Source organism: Pan paniscus, chromosome 16 (genome assembly GCF_029289425.2).
Source record: "Pan paniscus chromosome 16, NHGRI_mPanPan1-v2.0_pri, whole genome shotgun sequence".
Lineage (NCBI taxonomy): Eukaryota > Metazoa > Chordata > Mammalia > Primates > Hominidae > Pan > Pan paniscus.
This window is the reverse complement of record NC_073265.2, coordinates 54,502,357-54,516,955: the sequence shown is the minus strand read 5'-3', so window position 1 is coordinate 54,516,955 and position 14,599 is coordinate 54,502,357. Positions and strand designations below refer to the sequence as shown.

Below are 14,599 nucleotides of genomic sequence, written 5' to 3'. Positions count from 1 at the left end.
GGATATGCCAAGATGCACCGAGGAGAGGTCCTTTCCCTCCCCTCTTGAGCTGCTTTTGTCCCATTTTTATGAGTCAAAACAGTCATCTGTCCACTTCTCTGCAGGCATTTATTTTACCCCTCAGGAATAGGAGGAGCATTACAGACAGACCCTGGAGCTACAGAGACTTACTTAACAGCTCTATGGCCCTGAGTAAATTAAACTCTCTGAGCCTCAGGTTCTTCATCTGTAAAAAAGGACACCATTACCCTCCTTCTTATATGTCAGAGAATTGAAACAGTTCATGTATGCAAAGGGCTCTTTGTGTACTAAGTACCAGGGAAGAGGTAGCTGCTTTTATATGCTGATGGAGGGGCATCTAGGGTAGTTGGAGGAGCTGCAGGCCTTTCCCCCAGTCATGGCAGTATCTGCCTTGTCTGTGAGGAGCTGGCTCCATGAGCCATGGGCTCAGTTGTGGCTGCTGCAGCCCTGAGACTGGAGATATTTCCCTGGTGTATCTGGTTAATGTTGTTGGGTTTTGCTAAGGATGACGGGCTTGTTTACACTGGCTCTCAGTCCACCACTGGCTCTCAGCTTACCATTATGCCCAGGCTACTGGAATCCAGGGGGCTTCCCCTTTACACTGGTGCTGGCCTGGAGAAGTTGCCTGCAGATTATACTCTTGTACACTAAACCTTCATTTTAGTGCCCCAGGGAGTTTGCTGCTTAGAGGCATCTTATAAAAATCCTTTGGTAAAGCACATCAATCCTCCTATGGCCCCTCTGCCTGGGTTTTCAGTGAAGGGCTTGCTTGAGGGAGTCCATCTGCCAGTTGATACTGATACTGTTTTCATGGCAGAGATACACTGAGTTTCCCACTCTTGTACACCACTGCTCATGGCAGCCTTGCATGGGGTTCTCAAGTCTAAGGAAGGGTGAACACATGATGGCATAAGCAGAGAATGGATGTGGGGTCAGATCAGAGGGCATCCAGTGTCATTGGAGAAGGTCTGTGTCAGCTTTTGAGAGATGGAGACCCTGCCTAACTTGGCAAAGAGCTTCCCAAAGGCCAAGCAAAGGTCTGTTTCATTTCCCCTAAGCTTCACTTAACAGATTTAGGATTTTGGAAGCCTGGTGCTACTGAAAAGGACATTTTTCAAGTCCACTTATCTTGAGATACTGATAGTGTGGCTCAGGGATTGCAGTTGAATTTCAACCTGAGTGTCAATGTCCATCCATTGGTCGCAGCTACCTGGAATGTTAAATTGAGGATTCTGGATCATTAGGAATAAGTGCCATGCTTGATATTACTGTGCTGGCAATTGTGGTTGATTATTGGTCACCTACCGTGGGCAAAGATGTGTTCACTATGCCTGCTGTAGCCTCAACTTACAGGTCCTTCACCTGGCATGCTTCCTTATGGAGGGCACCACCAGGGAGATGCTGCCTAGATTTTTAGATGTTTTCTTGGTCAACCCCAATACAAAGAGTAAAACGTACCTTGCCCCGCATGTAGGCCTCCCTCATTTGGTTATAGTTTCTGGTCTAAGAGACTAATTTCTAATTTATTTATTATTTTTAATTTTTATGTTTTTGTTTGTGAGAGACTCATTTCTTTTCCAAGTAATGACTCAGATTACCTCCCTTCTCAGGTGGGACCCCTTCCCTGTACCTAAGGGTGTGACTTTGCATTTCAAGCCCATCAGAGTAACCATGCTTACTGCATTCATGTAACAGGAATTACTTTATATACTAGAACATAAAGGCCTGCAATGGAGTACTGGCCCCTCATTTATTTAGATGTGCCAGATGTCCCACTCTTTTATGTATGTATATTGCCTCATTTAATCCTCACTGGCAACCTTGTAAAGGAGCTACTAGTAACATTATTTTGTAGATCTAGAAACTGAGACACAGAGAGTTTATATAACTTGCCACTTGCTGGAGGATTCAAACCGAGATTGGTTTGGATGCTTATACCTATGCTTTTCTCACTCAACCTTGACCACAAGGAACTGCTAGTTTGCCAGGCCAGATGGCCAAATCCACAATCAGTTAAACTGTTGTCAGGCAGGAATGTGTTTAGTAATAACCCTGTGATGATATCACAGGATTATTTGATCCTGTGTCTTGCTGGGGCAAAAAGGCGGGGGGGGTTGTACATTTTGTGTTTACAACTCTTGAAGAGAGACCTGTGTCGTCTTGCCGTGCCAACTGTACATTCAACCATCTGTGTTTCTTTTCCATTGGCCTTGCTATTGCAGACATCCTTGTTCGGAGAGGGGACCTACCTCACCAGTGACTTGAGCCTGGCCCTCATATACAGCCCCCATGGCCACGGGTGGCAGCACAGCCTCCTCGGCCCCATCCTTAGCTGTGTGGCCGTGTGTGAGGTCATTGACCATCCGGACGTCAAGTGCCAAACCAAGAAGAAGGGTGAGTGAGCACTTGGTCCAGACCTGGGCTACAGGCCTCTGTTGGGTGTACAGGTTCTTGCTGGCCCAGCTGTTGGGTAGAGCACCCATTGCATGCCCAAGGGTTGGGCTGGATCCAGGGCAGTGCCGGACAGGGTCCTGCCCAAGGAGCGAGCAGTCTTCTTAGAGATTGAACGCTCAGTGGAGACCATTCACTACGAGGGGGTAGGTGGGGCGTGCCAGGTAAGGAGGCTGACAAGGCCCACAGAGGCAGCTCAGAGGAAGTAGTAATCATGGTGGGTCCAAGCAGCCAGGGAAAGCTTTGTGGGAGGAGGAGAGATTTGAATTTTTTAAAAAAGTGAGTGATGAAGCCAGTGCGTGGGCTCCTTGAAGGTAGGAATGAGGTCTCATTCATTCTTGGGCACCTGGTATCAGCAGAAAGCCTTGGTATGTACTTGATATTCAATAAATATTTGCTAAATGAAGCAAAGGATGCTGGGTCCAGACCCTCCGATCTACACTGGCGTGTGCCAGATCCCTCCAGGGTGTGAAGGGCAGCCAAGGTGCTGGGGAGTCCTGAGCTCTCCAGAGAGTGATGACTGGCCAGCTACCTCATCCCACTCCCCTACTGTGTCCCTGAGACTGTTTGCCTTGTCTCCCCCCACCATTGTGTGGCTCTCCTCAAAGGCAGAGCAGTCACAGAACTGTCATTCCAGTCTCCAGAGCTGGCTTGTTGGGGCCAGGTGCAGTGTGGCTCACACCTGTAATCCCAGCATTTTGGGAGGCCAAGTCGGGTGGATCACCTGAGGTCAGAAGTTTGTGACCAACCTGGCCAACGTGGTGAAACCTCGTCTCTACTAAAATAAAAAAATGAGCCGGGTGTGGTGGCATGTGCCTGTGGTCCCAGCTACTTGGGAGACTGAGTCATGAGAATCGCTTGATCCCAGGAGGCAGAGGTTGCAGTAATCCAACATCATGCCACTACATTTTAGCCTGGGCAACAGAGCGAGACTCCATCCAAAAAAAAAAAAAAAAAGAAAGAAAAAAGATCTGGCTTGTTGGTTCCAAGAGAATTCAGAAAACTGACTCTTCCGGCCTCTAATGTAAAACAACTGGAATTCTGAGATGCAAGCTCAGGTCTGACACCACCCTCCCAAACTGGACAGCATGGATATTTGCATTTATAATTCTTAGGAAGTTTGCAAACCGTGACATTAAACATCAAAACAAAACCTTCCAACCTCTGCTGTCACGCAGCTTTGGTCTTCCTAGTTTTTTGTAGAACTTTTTTGTGTTATTAAAAGAAAAGGGTTTTTTGTTTGTTTGTTTTAAAACAAGTCTTGGTACGAAGGGTGGAAGATAAATGTTCTAAGAACCTCAAATCCAGAATGGTTCATTTAAAATGCCTGTTAAGGCCGGGTGTGGTGGCTCATGCCTGTAATCCCAGCACTTTGGGAGGCTGAGGCAGGCTGATGACCTGAGGTGTCTGGAGTTTGAGACCAGCCTGGCCAACATGGTGAAACCCCATTTCTACTAAAAATACAAAAATTAGCCAGACATGGTGGCAGGCGCCTGTAATCCCAGCTACTTGGGAGGCTGAGGCACAAGAGTTGCTTGAACCCGGGAGGTGGAGGTTGTAGTAAGCCAAAACTGCGCTGTTGCACTCCAGCCTGGACGACAAAAGCAAGACTCCATCTCAAAAAAACAAAAAACAAAAAAAAAACATATATATATATATAATGCCTGTTAAGAGGCGTGTTCAGATCAAGTCCTGTTCCTAGCTCCCAGTCCCAGCGTATTTCTTTGCTATGGCCATCAATTTGCTTCTTCCTTCTGTTCTCCCCACTCAGTTGAGTTTTGTTTTTTCTTCCTTGTATCCCTTATATTTTCCTACTCTTTTTTTCCTCCTCCCATTTGCCTGCCAGATTCTCCATTTTTTTCAGTGCTGCTTCATGCGCACACACGTCTGTTCCTCAGCCTGCCAGGCCTTCTTCCCCCTCAGCACCAGGAGGCTTAACTTATTTCTATTTATAATGTGCTTCCTTAGTTCTATTTCCTCCCAGTGAAGATGTGTTTTACTCTCCTTATTCAGATTCCAAGGAGATAGATCGCAGACGAGCGAGAATCAAACATAGTGAAGGGGGAGACATCCCTCCCAAGTACTTCGTGGTCACCAATAACCAGCTGCTGCGAGTGAAGTACCTCCTGGTGTATTCACAGAAGCCACCCAAGAGGTAAGGTCTAAGAGAACAACTAATGGCTGTATTCAGAGTGCTGGCTTTCTTAGTTGTTGTAGGTATCAGCCTCCCCTCCCCCAGCCTTAGACCTCCGCTAGATGTCAAGTATGTAAAGCACCATGCTGGACATGGTGAGAAGTGAGAGATAGGATCTGGAGAAGATGTGGTCCCGACCCTAAGAGGACTGTATTCCAGTGAGAAGAGAGAAAGATTGGTAAACACAAATAGCATGAGAGACTGACTGAGTCCAAATTGGCTGCCGCAAACAGTGTGGCCCCTTAGCCACTAGGCCCATGATTGCAGTCTGAGACCCACCGATGAGGTTAAGCTGAGAGGCAGGGCAGTGACTGGACACCGGGTGTGATTATGCACAGGCTGGCTCAGTAGCTTCCCACAGTGGCTGCTGAACCACTGACTGCCCCTCTCTGGACCTGAGATGCTTCATCTTTATCTCTAAAATGAGGGCCTTGAACTCAATAGCAGATGTGGGCCTTCAGACCTTATCAGCTTTGGTGGATGCCTAGTTCCAACTCTGCAGTGTGGGAGTATGTGTGGGGTTCACCAGCGTTGGGGGCCACTCTTGAGATTTTGTTGCATTGTTGGAATCCATGATGGTGCTTCTTGCAGGGGCCAGCAGCAGGTAAGTAGATATGACAGGAAAAGGGGTCACTTTAAATAATCCCCACTCCTGCTTGTACACACCAGTGGTTTCCACGCTTCCAGACTTCATAAACCAGTAAAGTCTCCTCCCGACCCCTGTCCAAATTTGGGAAATCTATATAGGGTGCCTGGGTCCAGGTGACATTATGCTTTGGTTTAAAATCATCTAACTTTTTATCCTTGAAAATTCCATTCCTTTCCCACTTCTCCCTGGAGCATCTCGTTAGTGCACACTTGGGTGGTTTAGATCATCTCCTAGTGGGCCAAAGAGGATTTCCCCAGCTTGGATTTATATCTTCATGTGTCTAAAAGTGAAAAGACTTCAGCTAAATTACCTGCCACCTGCCACCATCTGGGCAGACACCCTGAGCTAGGTCATTGTTATAGATACCAAGATAGGTTGTAAATGGTAAAAGAGGAGCTACAAAAGGGAAGATCAGGATGAGCTCATTGCATAGCTGTCTTTGCGCATTTAGAAAATATCCTGTTGAAAGGCGTGTCAGTGCCTGGGCAAACAGCCCCAGGTTTTTTGAGCAAGGAAGCACGAAGCTTCATTTCATGGCTCAGGCAAAGGATGAAATTCATCATTTTGTCTTCTTAGAGCCAGACTTGTTGTACACACTTAAAAAAAATGTTTTTCTCTTTTTGCCAACACCACTCTTTTTTCCCTCTTAAGCAGGGCTTCGAGCCAGCTCTCCTGGTTTTCCAGCCATTGGTTTACCGTCATGATATCCCTGTATCTGCTGCTGCTGCTCATAGTGAGTGTCATCAACTCCTCTGCTTTCCAACACTTTTGGAATCGTGCGAAAAGATAATCTTTCTGGGCCTGGTGTGGGGGCTACCTCAACTATGTGCCTTATGGTAACTTGTTCTGTACCTCCTATGCCTCATGTCCAGCCGGGTTGAGCCTAGGGGCCAGTTGGGGGACCACAGGACAATTTTCGTATGGCCTAAATGTATGAATTGCCTTTGATGATGTTCCCAGCCACACTCCAGTCAACGGGGACTACTAGTCCCTCACTCTTAGGTTTTAGGGGAGCCCTTCCATCTGCTTCTTCTTAAACTGTCCTAGGGAGTTGGCTTTTCAGCCAGGGCCAAAGGAAAAAGCCCTGCTGCATTTAAAAACAAAGTGTCCAAGCTGTCAGTGGTGTGTTTACAATTTCTCCTGGCGGAGGTTGGCCCTTTCTCTAATGCCTTCTGGAAGGCGGAAAATGTGGGAACTATAAATCACTAGGCGGTTGCCTTGTTTTGACTTGAGACACCCAAGAGGAACAGTCATGTTTCTCATAAAAATCAGTGGGATCATTTTTGAATTCCATCAGCCTTTGTATGTGAGTGCAAAACATTTTAACAGTTTTCTCAAATCAACAAACAGCCTTCTCCTATAGCTGTACTTGCCCCCCTCCCCAAAAAACCATGGATGAGAAAGAAAGGAGTCAGGGGCCTGATAAAAAATACAGACTTAATGAGCAACTCAAGATGAGAAAACTCATCTTTTTCTAAAAATTACCAACTGCTGATTACAGCTGAAATGGAACCAAATGTTTATTTTCTGATTTTTTTTAATAGCTGTTTAACAAATTAGTCTTTGTGAGCTGAGTAAAAGGGGAAATTTCTAAACCTAGTGCACTGTTTGGCCAGTGTCCACAGCCTCTTCCCTGGCTGTGTTTTAGAGAAAGGGATTTGAGCTACAGGCTCACCTCCTGTTCTCATTCTCACAAAGCTGCCTTGACTGTGGCCTGCAACCACGAGTGCCATGCTTTCAGGCCTTCTGTGGCCTACTGGCCTTCAAGACAGAGGCCTGCCCCAGTGTGCCACAGATCCATGTGGATGGAGCCTCCTTCAGAGGGGTCACAGGTCTTTGAGACTCAGCCTGGGCTTTAATGTGTAGGAAAAGCCTTCTGGCCACCCAGAGAGCCGGAGCCCTGCTTGCTGTATTCTCTGCTCCCTTCTTCCTGCTGGGTTTTAGCCATAATAGAGCCCGGTACGATTTGGGAGTGACATTTCTGTAAAGAAGAGGAAAAATCATTTTTCTATAATTTGTAAAGTTGTGAAAGAGCCACTACCACAGTTTTTACATTGATTATTGGAACATTTCAGAATAAAGATATTTTCTTAATGATTTAAGTTGCCTTTGTGAGTGCTTTTAGCCTTAGTGTGAGTCTGCCCTATATGCCTTGTTGTTAAAAATCTTATCTTCCATCCTTCCTTGTTCAAACTAGCTGTTTGCTGGAGAGCATATATCACCAGGATATGATATCTAGGAGGTGTTGGATTTCTAGTTAATGACTTAACAAACATGAGTACCTACTGTATGCCAGGCACTAGGAATATGAGCAGGATCAAAGTCAGAAAGCCCCTGCTTTCACAGAGCTGACAGCCTGCAAGGTGGGCAGATGGACAAACATTTCAAGAGTGAGGTTGGGAGTTTATGGTATTATGAAATTTAGGGAAATACTTGGCAAGGAGTTCTAACATGGTCTAGGGTCAGAAAATACTCAGGTGACACATGTAACATTGCAAGGCACCTTACTATACTGATTAATTTTCACAACAGGCCTTATCCACTTTTTTTTTTTTTTTTTTTGAGACGGAGTCTTGCTCTGTCACCCAGGCTGGAGTGCAGTGACGCAATCTCGGCTCACTGCAACCTCTGCCTCCCTGGTTCAAGCAGTTTTCCTGCCTTAGCCTCCCTGTAGCTGGGATCACAGGCACACACCACCATGCCTGGCTCATTTTTGTATTTTTATTTTTATTTTATTTCTTTCTTAAATTTCTTTTTTTGAGCTGGAGTCTCACTCTGTCACCCAGGCTAGAGTGCAGTGGTGCAATCTCAGCTTATTGCAACCTCTGGCTCACTGCAACCTCTGCCTCCCGGGTACAAGCAATTCTCCTGTCTTAGCCTCCTGAGTAGCTGGGATTACAGGCGCATGCCACCACACCTGGCTAATTTTTGTGTTTTTAGTAGAGATGGGGTTTTACCATGTTGGCCAGGCTGGTCATGAACTCCTGACCTCAAGTGATGTGCCCACCTTGGCCTTCCAAAGTACTGGGATTACAGGTGTGAGCCACCATGCCCGGCCATTTTTGTATTTTTAGTAGAGACAGGGTTTTGCCATGTTGGCCAGGCTGGTCTCAAAATTCTGACCTCAAGTGATCCACCTTCCTCAGCTTCCCAATTACAGGCATGAGCCACTATGTCTAGCCAGTGCCAGAGAGTTTAATAGCTTGCCCAAGGTTTTATTGCTAGGATGTGGCAGAGCTGGGAGTTGAACCTGGCAGACTGATTTCAGTGTCAATCACATAACCAATCTCCTTCCCCCAGAGGAATTGGTTCTAGGCTGAAAGGTGGAGGAAAAGTGTTTCAGGCAGTAGGAACAGCACATGCAAAGACCTGAAGTTCTTGGAGAAGCTAAAAGCAGGCAGGTTATAAAGGAAGAGGCAGTGATGAGAAATCAGGCTGGAGAGGTAGACAGGGACCAGATCTTGAAAGACTTTAAAAGCTGTGGGCGGCCGGGCGCGGTGGCTCACGCCTGTAATCCCAGCACTTTGGGAGGCCGAGACGGGAGGATCACGAATTCAGGAGATCGAGACCGTCCTGGCTAACACCGTGAAACCCCGTCTCTACTAAAAATACAAAAAATTAGCCGGGCGTGGTTGCAGGCGCCTGTAGTCCCAGCTACTCGGGAGGCTCAGGCAGGAGAATGGCATGAAACCGGGAGGCGGAGCTTGCAGTGAACCGAGATTGTGCTACTGCACTCCAGCCTGGGCGACCGAGCGAGACTCCATCTCAAAAAAAAAAAAAAAAAAAAAAAAAGCCGTGGGCAGAGGAAAGCCATCAGAAGGTTCTAAGCAAGAAAATGATGAGATACGGTTTTTAGAAAAATCACTCTAGCTGGTGGTTGGAGAGCGGATCTAGGATTACTTTGAGGATTAAGAGGATTGATGCTTATGTAGTGCCCAGGGCAGAGTAAATCACTGATATGTATCAGTTGCTGCTATTATTATTACTTGTTTTTAAGGGCCCAACAGAGCAGAGAGCCTGCAAAGGAGACAGCAGTAGTGACCAGAGAAATAGGAGGCGACTGAGATAGCAAAAGTGTCATGGAAGCCAAAGAGGAGGGCTAGATGAGCAGTGTCAAATGGTGCTCAGAAACCAGGGTTATACCTGAGAAGTGTCTGTTGAATTTACTGGATTGGAGATATTGGCAAACTCAGCAGGAACAGTTTCAGTGGAGTTCAGTATAGCAGATGTGGACAAAGTCAGACTGCATAGATGGGAAGTTTTTGCAGTTTCCAGGAATTCTGTTCCCCGAGACCTGGCCATATGTCTCAAGTGAAGAACCCCTGCTTTGGCTTGACTCTGCTGTCACATTAGCTCACTGCTACAGAGCAGGGCTGAGGAGTGGGCCTCTCATTCCGGCAACATTTGTTTCAAACCTAGCCCTGTCTTTTTTTTTTTCTTTTCTTTTCTTTTTTTTTCTGAGTTTTCTGCTCCACCCCATACATCCCACCTCCAACCCCCCTCCCTGCAAAAAGAAGAAATGGTAACGCAATACCTGATATGACTGTGGGCACAGAGGATACATAAAGAATGGTCTTGCCCTCCAGGAGCTCCAGGGTTAGTGGAGGGACATGAGATAGCAGGTATGTTTTGATATGGGGAAAGGAAAACTCTGGAGTCTAGAGGGTTCGAGTGGGCAGGAGGGAAGACTAGGGCAGGGCCACATTATGACTTCCATGGGCCCTGGGCACTTTTGCCTTTCTGGGCCCCCTTTCTTCCATAAAAGTATTTAAAATTATATTTTATTACTGCATTGATATAAAGATGAATATATTTATGTACTAAACCATTTTCTTCCACTTAAAAGTTTTTTTTTCTTCTAATTTTAAAAGAAAACATTTTTGCAATGTGGGCCTTAGGCACGGTGCCTACTATGCCTAATGGATGAGTTAGCGCAGGACTAGTGTACTAGGGGATAGTGTGAGACCTCTGGGTACCTGGGAATGGAGAGGCAGGAAGGAGACAAGCCCTACACGAGACTGAACATTCTATTTAGCACCGACCCAAAATCTCAGGGAGATCCCATAGGCCAAGCAGCTCTGGGAAAAGTGAAAGTGGTTTAGTTGGAGCCACCTCATAGGGGCCCCCAGCTGCCTAAGGTCTTGTGAAAAGCAACCCCATCTGTCCTCTGTCACTAATGCCATTGTAAGGGGGGACCTCTCACAGGTGAGGTCCTTGCTTCTGAAAATGCACAGCATCCCATGAGCTGTCAGTTTCTACCAGAAAGGGAAAGAGTTTTACTCTATGGGAGTAAGTGCACGAGTGTATGAGAGAGAGGTAGAATAGGGGAAGTTGTTCTGTGTCATTTCTGTTTAATTCATTTCATAAACACTGATTGCCTACAAAACCAGGAGAGGGGTGGACAGTTTGTGATTTAAACAGCCCAATTCAGACATTTTTCTTGAGAACATGGCCCCATCGCATCTGAGCCCATTCCTGCTAAGCCCAGGAGGCTTGTGTTGGCATGGAGTCAGCAGCATTCATTCCGTTGCCATGGTGATTCTTGGGCCCTGGGGCTGGATTTAGCTCACACAAAAACAGGACCACACCCCTCTCTAAGCCCCTCCACACCCCCCACTTGTCTCTCTCCCCACTCCCCTCCTCTCTACTGTGCCCCACCTCATGAGTTTTCCATCTCTTGGCCTTTGTTTGTGTTTGCCTTTGTCAGTCTCCTGCCTCTGGATGGGTTTCTGTTTGTTTCCAAACTGTCTGGGGCTGTGCACCATGGAGACAGTGTCCTGGGCTGCCTCTAGCCTGATCTGGTTAGAATAAGCCCCTCTCCTTTGCATGCGTCTCCAACCTGACATTTGGAGCATCCAAAACAAATCATGACATTCCCAAGTAAAGATAGAAACCACCGTCTCCACCCACTCTGGCTGGTGCCCTTGTCCACCTGGAAAGGGTTTTTCAAAAATTTCCAGCGTTCTGCTGTAGTGTCCATATACTGCAGCCCTGAAAAGGGGAAGCAGCATTTATTGAATACTTACTTTATATCAGCCACAGGGCTAGACTTTGCTTGTGTTAAAAATCTGGAAATTAGGCCAGGCGCGGTGGTTCACGGCTATAATCCCAGCACTTTTGGAAGGCTGAGGCGGGCAGATCACCTGAGGTCAGGAGATCGAGACCATCCTGGCCAACATGGTGAAACCCCTTCTCTACTAAAAATACAAAAATTAGCCGGGTGTGGTGGTGTGCGCCTGTAGTCCCAGCTACTCAGGAGGCTGAGGCAGGAGAATCGCTTGAACCTGGGAGGCAGAGGTTGCAGTAAGCTGAGATCGTGCCACTGCACTCCAGCCTGGTGACAGAGAGAGACCCCATCTCAAAAAAAACAAATCTGGTTTCCTGCATTAAAATTCAACTGCAAGCTCCTTGAGGACAGGGACTAGGCAGTCTTTGTATACCCAAGTATCTAAGATATGGTAGGTGCTGGAGAAGAGTTTATTGAGTGAATAAAGGGGTGCAAGGATACAAGAAACTTCCCTATCACAGTAGAGGGTAATGATTGAATGTTAGCAAACAGAGAACGAAATTAGACTTGAGAAAAAAAACGCATTGACAAGACATTGTGGATGAGTGGGGGTTTCAAAGAAGGTTGTGGATATTTGTTGCTTGAATTCAGGGAGTCCCATTTGCGATGTCACCAGAAATATCTTTTGAGGTTAGTGGGGTGGAAAGGACAGTGTCTTGCATTGTTTTTTTTTTTTGAGACGGAGTTTCGCTGTTGTCTCCCAGGCTGAGGTGCAGTGGTGCAATCTCGGCTCACCGCTACTACATCCACCTCCCAGGTTCAAGTGATTCTCCTGCCTCAGCCTCCCAAGTAGCTGGGATTACAGGCATGTGCCACCATGTCCAGCTAATATTTTTGTATTAGTAGTAGAGACAGGGTTTCACCATGTTGGCCAGGCTGGTCTCAAACTCCTGACCTCAGGTGATCTGCCCACTTTGACCTCCCAAAGTGCTGGGATTACAGGTGTGAGCCACCATGCCCAGCCGCCTTGCATTTTATTTAAAGTGCAGATGATCCTGAGAGAGGCTAAACTGTTGACTTGAAGCTTATTCATACACATGTGCAAATGACTGATAACAAAGCCTCCCTAAGAGCAGGTTTTAGTAATGAGTTAGGAGAGGGTGGTGAAAGAGAAATCACTAGAGATTCAAGGGCAGGAGGAGCTTTGACCATGTCAAGGGGTGGGGCCGCTGGAATCAAACTTTGCTCTAACCCCATTTGGCCAAAGGAGGACCCCAGTGAAAACAGCATGTGGTGCTGCCAGGCTTTCTAGCCATTGCTGGTGACATTGGTTAGTTTAGTCAAACTGCCCACTGGTGGGTCAGAAAGGCCAGTCTCAATTTATTGGAAGCATGGATCGCAGGCTGCTTTAAAGATGCAGTTTTATTCTTGAGCAAGTGCAGGCTATCTCAAATGAGCCCATAATATATTGCCTATCAGAGGTCTGTAGGGATTTAAAACTAGCACATCAATTATATTTTTAAAGGGCTAGAAAAGTATTTGTCCTCTTAGTTCTTTGGCCATCGATTTCCTTTGGATAAGTCCATCTGTTGTTCTTGTCACCCAGGGTTCATTCACCTTCCTGGTACCATACCTCAACTTCCTCTCTGGGGAACCAACTCCCTTTCCCACTCTCATTGGTCTTGGGAAGCTGACTGACTGCCCCCTCCACTCACACACTCTACAAGTAGAGCATTGACTCAGGCCCAAGCCAATTAGTGAGTTGCCTTCTCCCAGCCTCAGTGATTGCTTCAAACCTAGGCATGTGGGCTGGGTGCAGTGGCTTACACCTGTAATCCCAGCACTTTGGGAGGCCGAGGCGGGTGGATCACGAGGTCAGGAGATCGAGACCATCCTGGCTAACACGGTGAAACCCCGTCTCTACTAAAAATACAAAAAATTAGCCAGGCGGGGTGGTGGGCGCCTGTAGTCCCAGCTACTCGGGAGGCTGAGGCAGGAGAATGGCATGAATCCGGGAGGTGGAGCTTGCAGTGAGCTGAGATCACGCCACTGCACTCCAGCCTGGGCGACAGAGCGAGATTCCATCTCAAAAAAGCAAACAAACGAACAAAAAAAAAAACCTAGGCATGTGACCCAACTAGTATCTCATCAAAATGAGCCACGAGTTTTGAGATAATAGTATCTCATTTTGATATAATAATAGTATCTCATATCTTTGATGAGATAATAGTATCTCATCAAAATGAACCATAAGTTTTGCTGGGGATCCTGGGAAAGAGACTTGCATTTCCAGTGGTCCTGAATGTGAGAGGCTGCCATCTGGCTGCCATGCAAAGTCTCAGACTGATGCCAACACAGTGGAAAGCAGAGCTGCTGTCCTGATGATGTTGTTTTGAGTACTGAATCCAGTTGTGCTTGAAGCCAGACTTTTCACTTAGGTGACCAATAAATACATTCCTTTTTATTTAACAGAGTAAGTTGGGTCTTAACGGGGAATAAACGTGGGTAGATCTTAACTGATATCCTTTGCCATCCTGGAGCATCATTATTTTTAATGTAAATCCTTTGTTAACTATAGAAAGGTGTGAATTCCAAACTAGTGAGTCTGGATTGATGAAGTTTGACTGTCCTGACCCTTGGACTATCCCCACAAGGCACTCAAACCTGTGCAAAATAAGAGATGGGAGGCAGGGGCATGGTGACTCACGCCTGTAATCCCAGCACTTTGGGAGGCTGAAGCCTGCAGATCACTTGAGGTCAGGAGTTTGAGACCAGCCTGGCCAACATGGTGAAACCCCGTCTCTACTAAAAATACAAAAATTAACTGGGCATGGTGGTGCACGCCTGTAATCCCAGCTACTCGGGAGGCTGAGGCACGAGAATCGCTTGGACCTGGGAGGCAAAGGTTGTAGCGAGGCAGAGGTTGAGTGAGCCAAGATTGCACCACTGCACTCCAGCCTGGGCAGCAGAGTGAGACTCCGTCTCTAAATAAATAAATAAGAGATGGGAAAAACACACACACGCGCGCCACTGTGTTTTGGGGCCTTCTGCAGCCTCAGTTTCAAGGGGCCTTGTTCGGTCAGCTTGGACTGGCTTCTGGCCTCAGAAACCTCAGGGCCCATCAAAGTCCGGAAGCAGCAATGGGTAGGTCTGACCAGGGCTGTGGCTGTAAACTCAGGAAGCCTGGCCCTCAGGAAGACCAGAGATGCAGTCTGCAGCAGTAGGAGAAGGGAGGAAGGAAAAGGACGTTACCGTGTATCAAGTGCCTCTTGCATGG

General features: G+C 46.9%; 1 protein-coding gene across 10 annotated transcripts in view; it reads left to right on the top strand.

Moving 5' to 3' along the window:
* Positions 1–14,599, top strand: part of PARP16 (poly(ADP-ribose) polymerase family member 16) — a 40,125-nt gene that overhangs the window by 22,243 nt on the left and 3,283 nt on the right. For 4 of the 10 annotated variants that reach the window (XM_063596720.1, XM_063596718.1, XM_008953297.4 and 1 more), the window contains 3 exons: positions 2,244–2,415; positions 4,486–4,627; positions 5,967–7,410. In XM_063596720.1, the coding sequence (XP_063452790.1) occupies positions 2,244–2,415; positions 4,486–4,627; positions 5,967–6,105 (453 nt within the window). In that variant the 3' untranslated portion in view covers positions 6,106–7,410. Of the gene's footprint in view, positions 1–2,243; positions 2,416–4,485; positions 4,628–5,966; positions 7,411–14,599 lie in introns of those variants that run through there. The other 6 variants (XM_063596721.1, XM_063596716.1, XM_003827967.5 and 3 more) reach the window with 3 other exon arrangements.